The sequence below is a fragment of the Catharus ustulatus genome, chromosome 18, assembly GCF_009819885.2.
Source record: "Catharus ustulatus isolate bCatUst1 chromosome 18, bCatUst1.pri.v2, whole genome shotgun sequence".
Classification (NCBI taxonomy): domain Eukaryota; kingdom Metazoa; phylum Chordata; class Aves; order Passeriformes; family Turdidae; genus Catharus; species Catharus ustulatus.
This window is the reverse complement of record NC_046238.1, coordinates 10,634,552-10,642,435: the sequence shown is the minus strand read 5'-3', so window position 1 is coordinate 10,642,435 and position 7,884 is coordinate 10,634,552. Positions and strand designations below refer to the sequence as shown.

General features: G+C 46.4%; 1 protein-coding gene across 1 annotated transcript; it reads left to right on the top strand.

Moving 5' to 3' along the window:
* Positions 1-6,084: 6,084 nt before the first annotated feature.
* Positions 6,085-7,610, top strand: POP5 (POP5 homolog, ribonuclease P/MRP subunit). The gene is made up of 5 exons (XM_033075661.1): positions 6,085-6,131; positions 6,206-6,348; positions 6,426-6,575; positions 7,064-7,147; positions 7,330-7,610. Exons 1-5 carry the CDS (start codon positions 6,112-6,114, stop codon positions 7,434-7,436), a joined length of 504 nt encoding a protein of 167 aa, XP_032931552.1. The 5' UTR covers positions 6,085-6,111; the 3' UTR covers positions 7,437-7,610.
* Positions 7,611-7,884: the final 274 nt, after the last annotated feature.

Genomic DNA, 7,884 nt, shown 5'->3' with positions numbered 1-7,884 from the left:
GGATGCCTGTCCTCTCGCCTTAGCACTGAGTGATGGATGGACTGGAAAATGTTTTTCATTGCCTCCCTCATCAGGAGACCAGTGCTCTGCAGAAGACTCTGATCCTATGCTGCTCCTAGGCTGCTGGAGTTAAACACAAAGCCACATAAAGAAAGGATTATTCAGTATGCAGCAACATAAGCAGATACATCTTACTGTAAAATAGGGCCTTGGCTTAATCTGCTCATGGGAATTCAGGGGAAAGGAGAAGCAGAGAGCAAAGATCTGCAAGACAACAGCAACACCACACACATCATTTTTGTTTCAGAGTGGCCCCTACACCAATTTATATGTGAAGAAGGTTAGTCACGGTAGGCTATGTTTATGCCATACGAGTTTCTGTTATCTCATTTATTCTATTACCTAAGAGCAAAATAACTCAATAATTTATTTGTAGCAGTCCTTGAAGTAGATATATGTTATTATCCTCATTTTGCCAATGTGAAACTCAGGCCTGGAGAGCTTAAAGGCCAGATTTTTATGCATAGGAAGGTGCCCAGCTCCTGCTGTAATTAAAGGAAGTTATGTACCTACATATTTTGACAACAGAAATCCGTACGGCTGTTAAAAATTTTGGGTTATAATTTTACATAATTGAGAGTGCTCTGCTCTTGTAAAAATTCTAAATTTTCTTTTCTTTTTCAGCTAAATTCAAATATTTCAACACAGTCTGCACTCTGTCAGATATTTCTGCTGTCTGTGCTTACCCACAAAAGACATAATGGTTTTGAAAGAGTCATGGGTGTTTTTTCCTTTTTTTCATAAGCTTCCTCCCCAGACAGGCAATCTCCCACTTTGTTGTGATTGTTTGTTTTCTAATACTTTCCCTTTGGTGGTTATTCCACAGATTTCTGGAAATTTACTGAGGAAAAGTCTTACAGCATCTTCAATAACAACCACTCCTTCAAACTGCACCTCGTGTTTCAGTGCATTCAGCACAGAACAAAACACCAGCCCTTTCTCACAGGCTGCTCTGAGATCTGCTGTCTGAAAATCCTGGTCGCAGGTGTGGGCTGCAAAGTGAGTAAGACTCACTGAGACCATTTTTAAGTTTATGGCAGCCTTTGCCACAACATTATGGAATGTTGTAAGACTCCTCTATAGGCAGCAATAAGTTAAACTCCTGCCAATGCTACTGGATTCTTTGTGAAGGAGCACTTTTTCAATTACACATAATTAATAGTAATTACCCTTTATCTTCAGAGACCACAAAAAGAATAATTAATCCATCTTAACATCCCTGTTAAGGAGGTATTAAACATGGGGGTTTTACACAGCAGATTACATAGTAAGTTATGTGGTTTACAGTTGAGTCTGTGTTCTGTAATACAGAAAAGAGAAAAGAATCTTGAAGCATCTGAACCAATATTCTAGTTCTTGCCTTAATTTAATTAACTAGTTTGGAAGCAGCTGTTAGCTTCTTGCAGCAGTTTGCTGCAAATGAAGTGTGCTGCCTACATATATCTTGTACAGAACAGCAGTTTTACCATATTTGATAAATAGTAACATTCAAATGGACAATTTAGTAATTTTTAACATATATCTATGAATAAGGTATACGCAATTATTCCCACTGCAGAGCTGGAGAAAATGAAACCCAGAACTCTAGGTCCAGCTTCTCACTTGGCACATGACCTTTTTGTACTGCTCTTCTCTCACACTGGTTTTTGCTGCACAGGGAGACTTCTGATTCTGTGTTCACACTAGATAGCACATGCCAAACTCACAGACAATGCCCTTTATCAGATCTTAATATGTGGCTTCAATCTTCCAACGTCACTTCCAATTCCCAATTTAATGAAAGTTCCCCTTATAAAGACATGGGATGTCTTTCAGAGCACATCCTGTTCTTGACTATTAAGAAAAAAATCCAAGAAATGTGAATTTACTATTTTGAACTTCAGCAAGTAGTCCAAGATCGCACTGCCAGCACTGAAAGAGGCTGCAACAGAATTTGCTTGAAACACTTGGTTCTGCAAGAGAATTACTCCACATGGCAGGATGACAGCAAAGATGAGGGCAGTGCTGCAGGCAGCACAGAGGGCAGCTCGTGTGGCAGCTCTGACAGACCAGCAGGCTCTGACCCATGACAGCTTGAGTGTACAGAAAGATTATGATTAATGATTACATAGCTTTTAGTCTTACTTGTATTGATCTGAGGGAATTTCAACTCAAAAGAGAGGAGAGACAGAAAATGAGGGAGAGTACAAAGGAAGAGACCAAAGGGAGAAGGAGAATGTCCCAAATGTTAAATGAAAGCAAATGCATGAAAAGCTCCAGGCCAGCACGCTCAGAGAATGCACTCTTCTGTCTCAGTGACCTTGTGAAGATAAACTGAACAAAAAGCTTCAGGCAACATCAGACAGGATTTAAGAAGCAGTTTTAATTTTAGCCAGATTGTTTTGTATTTTCAGCTCTGAGGTTATCTGGGGATTCAGTGTGTATATAGTGGAACAAAATTAGTTGTCTCCCCCAATTCTGCTACCATACCTGATGGCATATCCACTTCTGTGCTTTCAGAGAGAAGCAAAAATCATTATTTTGGCTACACATGGAAGATATAATTGTGGTATCACAAGGATGGAGTAGAAATGCATCCTAATTTTAGTCCAGAACATAATTACTCGGCTACTTCATGCACGAGCAACATACCAATATGCTGATCTGCCAGTTCTTTCTACTCACTTCATGTCCTTGCTCTCTATCTCCAGACTGACAGTTGCTCACTGTGAAGAACCTGTTTACTTCCCCTATATCTTAGTTTTCTCATCTGTAAAATGGAAGCATTCTACCTAAAAAGAGTGCAAGGATTCACTAAAATATGTGTGTGTGCATTATTGAATACTTTTACTAGCAATTTTAATTACTAGTAATTATTAATTAGCAAATACATACAAACTCTAGGAGCTGGCTTCACACAAGAAAACTTGCATTCATCACTGTCTATTGCAGATTATTAGCACAATTAATTCCATACAAAACAAATGCAATCTGACCTGCAACCTGGAGATAGAGGTGACATGTAAATCCAAAGTGAGGGTCTAGACCTTCAGGCCAATAGTAAAATGTCAAATAATGAACTAAAATTATAATAAAACCAGCTCAAACTGATAGGTACTATCTCCTCTGCAGGCATACTACCACAAATAACAAACAGCAGTTGGGAGGATGAAACCTCAGTAATCCTCCTGCACCTCCCTAGTGCCACCACTTCATTGGACAATCACTGATGAACATTTACACAGGTGGAGAATCTTCTATTGAAGGTTCTCAAACTGCTTTACAAATTGTCTCTAATGTGTATAGACAGTACATGTTATTTCCCCCTGTCCTTGCATGCTCTGTCCTCCTTAGACATCCCAAGGCCACATTGCCTCTCCCAGTCTGCAGGAGAGACATCCATCCTCTCTCTTGGCAGGTCTCTTGACCCATTCTTCCATTTAAATAACATTTTCTTTTTTTTTCCTCTCTCAGATCTTTTCTTAGGAGAGAGTTCTTTCCCACTTTGAGTGTATAACTCACCATCACTTGCAATAGTTCCTTGAATGCCTGACTGGAATCAATATAGCAGAGCTGGCAGAGGATGAGAGTGAGGAGGTGGGAAAACAAATGTGGAGATGTTGTAACCTTTTAGTCCTGTGCTGTCAGCTCAGCACACCAGGATGCCTGACTGGGCTCACACACCTCGTATTAACACAGACAGTGACTGTGCAGGGAGCTGTGGTGACTCAGGTCTGCTCTCCAAAACCAGCAATAGGGAACTAAGGCAATATCCTACATGAAATGAAGCAGCACGGGGCTATCTCACAACACTGCTCTCTGCACCATGTCTCTCCTGATCAGCCTTCTGGACCGAAAACAGAGGCCTGTGCTGTGCACAGGGCCCAGCCTGTAGCACGCACAGTGCACATGTCCTATTGGATTACAGGGCAGAGTGCACTCACATGCTCTGCTTGTCAGAGCCCAGTGTGCCTCTGCGAGAAGAAAATAAAGGATGGGATGGATAAAAGCAACCTGAGCAGCACAGGGCAACCCGAGCCCTGTCAGAAGGAAGGATAGGGGATGCCACCACAAACACAGAGGCAGCAGGGAAATGTACCTGGCAGGCACACTGTAAGCCAAAACTGGAATCTCACTCCAAAAAGAAAATCAATTAGAATCTTCATGAACTTTAATATTGTCCAAAAATGTGAGACTAGCTTATCACCTAGGAGCTCATTGTATTGACAAGTGGAACAGATGACTGTTAGATCCCCATTTGAATACTAAAACACAGAGCAATATGGCAAAGATCAATGCAATGCAGTCCTCTTATCGAGAAAATGTTTCTATCTGCATTAGCTTTAAAACTGCCCCCAGTCCCTTTGATCACCACCCAAAAGAAAAGGTCTTTTAGAAGTCCATACTGGGCTTCCTGCTTTGTTCTCCCCAGGCAACTCATATTCTGCAGTTCTCAGAAAAAAACATGACTTGAAAACGTGATCACAGGTGAAGGAGAGGAGTTAATCGCCAAAGGGAGAGAGCAGCAGAACAGGCATCTGTTTCAGAGGGCAGAAGTTTATCACCCACAACAGGATTTCCACTGGGTTTATCATTGTTTTATGTGTCTAGAATGAAGGTCATTAAAGATGTTTCCACTCTGAATTAGCAATGAGTTCCCACTCAATCTACAGTGTCTCAGCACTCCTATGCGACTTGGCTCAAGAACCTCGGTGAAACTCTTTCTCCCATCTCACATTCAGATATCCACCTCACATCTTTTCCCTTATTCTCCCCATTCCCCTCTCCTCAGTTTATTCTCCTAACAGATCCTTTCGGAAAGCCCTCACTGTCACACAGCACAGTTTGGGACACCATTATAAAAATTATTACAGGAAGTAGCTCTGTTCCACAATTTCCTTAGCTGTTGTCATTAATTAGCACATATCCCCAAACCCCCGATACCTGGAGCCTGAGGAGCTACAAATACTGAGGAGCACTTTTCTGAGGCAGCAAAGACAGAGCCCTTTCCAGGAGCACCGGGGAGGCTCTGGACGCTCTGCTGAAGCCTTCGAGGGCCAGGTACTCGTCCGCCTCCACCAGACCTCCCGCGGGTCCCACGGCACGGAGACGTGCCGTATACATAATTTAGACTGTTTAGGCACAAAACAGGCTGTCTTGGCCAGGGCGGGTCGGTGCAAGGCAGCCAAAGGGACTACAAGCGAAGCGTCTCGCCTTCGTCCAAGCCCGCGCTCCCGCCGCCTCCTCAGCCGCCCCCTCACGCCGGCCCGCGCGCGCCCCCTGGCGGAGGGCGGGAGCGGGCGGTGGGGGCGGCGCGCGGGAGCCGGAGGGGAGCGGGGGACAGGAGGGACAATGGGAACCGGGAATGGCGCGGGCTGGGGGACCAGGGAGCCATCGTCCCCCTGCACTCGGCACTGCTGAGGCCGCGCCTCACGTGCCGAGTCCAGCTCTGGGCCCCCCAGTTCAGGAAGGATACTGAGGTGTAATATACCCCAGCCAGAACGTGCCAGGATATCCTCCACTAATAGGGCAGTGGATCCAGAGGAGGGCAGCGGAGCTGGGAAAGGGTCTGGAGCGTACGTCCTTGGAAGAACGGCTGAGGAGTTTGGGGTGCTTGGCCTGGAGGAGCTTCAGGAGAGACCTCATCGCTCTACAAGTACCTGAAAGGGAGCTGGAGTCAGATAGGAATCGGACAGTGTTAAGCTGCGCCAAGGGAAGTTTAGTTTGGTCATGAGGAATTTCTTCACAGAAAGGGTGATGGAGTTACCGTCTCTGGAAGTGTTTAAGGAAAGACCGGACGTGGTCTGGCTAACCAGCTGGTTACTGGTCATGGAACGGGCAGGATGCCTTCGGCTCTTTCCCAGCCCAAGCCGTTCAGACTCCGTGACCGCCGGCGGCTCGCGGCAGCACCGCGCACGCGCCGGCCCATGAGGGAGGCGGGGCCGCCTCGGGGGCGGGGCCGCGCTGAGCTCCTTGTCCCCGCCCCCGCACACCAGCCATTGGCTACAGCAGCAGAGGCTCGCGCCCATTGGCCGGGCGCGCCGTCCGTCCGTGCCGCGCGCCGCCGCCGCCATGGTGCGCTTCAAGAACAGGTGAGGCGGGCGGGAGGCGCTGCCGTGCCCGGGCCGGTCCCGCGCCACTCACACGCTCTCACGCTCTCCCGCAGGTACGTGCTCTGCGAGGTGATCTCGGAGGACCCGCGGTGCCGGCAGTGCATCGAGGACCGCGCGCTGGGCCTTGCCATCAGAGACGCCATCACGCGGGTGCACGGGGACTACGGCCTGGCGTGCTGCTCCATCTCCTTCACAGGTGCGGGCGGCCCCGGGGTGCGGGGCCCCAGGGCGCGGGTCCCTGCGGCTCCGCTCAGCCGTGCGTGTTTCCCGCAGTGAAGTACCTGAACGCCTACACCGGGACGGTGCTGCTGCGCTGCCGCAAGGACTCGTACCGGCTGCTGTGCTCCGCGCTGCCCTTCGTGCGCTCCCTGGAGAGCCGCGCCCAGCGCTACCCCTGCTTCCTCAACACCCTGCACGTCGGAGGTCAGCAGCCCCCGGGCCTGGGGGGAGGACGGAGCTTTAATCATACCTGCCATGCCCCCGTGGTGCTGCTCTGGGTGCGACACATTCCTCGTGTGTTAAAACAGTAACTGCTTGCAGCAGATCTAAATAAGAAACAGGCACCAGTTCTTTTTTTAACCTTCGTTAGTTAACTTGAAGCTTCATTACATTTATCACAAAACCAGAGCAGCAAATACAATGTTAGATTATTTTAAAATATATTTTCAAAGTATAGTATCCTGTGTATGGTGAAAATTAACCAGCAGGAGAACTAACAAGCACTGCATGTTAGAAATTATTACTCCACCACTTCAGCAGTGCAGAAATGAAGTCTACAGCCCCGTCGAAGCATTTACATTAACAACCTTGGTTCCTGGGGGATTTGGCACTTAATACAGTACTCTCTGGGAAATACAGGAGCAGCTCTGAAACATTTGGTTGTGTACATGATGTTCTTGTGACTTCCACAGGTACCATAAGAACATGTCAGAAATTTCTGATTCAGTATAACACAACACAGCTACTGAGGTTGTTGCAAAACTGTACAAATGAAGGTGAGTTTCTCCAGCCACTTTCCTAAAATGTGGCCTCGGTTCCTGGGGTTTTTGTAGAAAATGCTGAGCTACTTCTGAATCTTGGTCTGAGAAATGTAATGTTTGTGTCTTTAGAAGTGGAGGATGGTCCATTGTATGTGAAGAGATCAAGTAATAATCCTCTGTTGCTTTCTTTATTGCAGAGGAAAGACAATGTATACAGAAGTCCTTGTTGAGCTGTTCCCTCACAGAAGAGCCGTCTCCAAGTGGGGATGAGGAGGAGGATGATGATGGCACAGAGACAGACTGAATGGCACTTGTTACTGTTCACCTCCATTCTGTACTTGTTTAATCAAGATGTGACAGGTTATCGTCCATGTTAAGCAGTGGACAGGAAAAGCATTTGTTCATATTTAGACTTCATTCCCCATTCCAAATGTTATTAAACGATTTTTTTAAAAAAATAAAACATTATTTCACTTGAGTAACTTGCCTATTTCACTCTAGGAATCAAAAGTACCTGCACTCCTGAGGAGTGTAGCAGCTCAATGTGTTCTTCATACTGAGGTAGAAGGGAGCTTTAGGCAGTTGGCACAGACAAGGAATGTAGTTATTCTCCTTCAGCATACAAAAAGCATTAACATCTGCTTTTTACCTTATCTTTAAGTGCACCACAGTAAGTTAGCCACAGGGCTATCCACTGTTTTGAGTGAGAAAAGCACCAGTTGTGCCTGAACAGGAGCACAGAGTACATGGAA

Excerpts from the sequence above, each read along its gene's own strand:
- POP5 (XM_033075661.1), top strand. The coding sequence starts at position 6,112 with ATGGTGCGCTTCAAGAACAG. Across the intron at positions 6,349-6,425 it reads CTGCTCCATCTCCTTCACAG|TGAAGTACCTGAACGCCTAC; the intron begins GTGCGGGCGGCC and ends TGTTTCCCGCAG. Across the intron at positions 6,576-7,063 it reads CAACACCCTGCACGTCGGAG|GTACCATAAGAACATGTCAG; the intron begins GTCAGCAGCCCC and ends TGACTTCCACAG.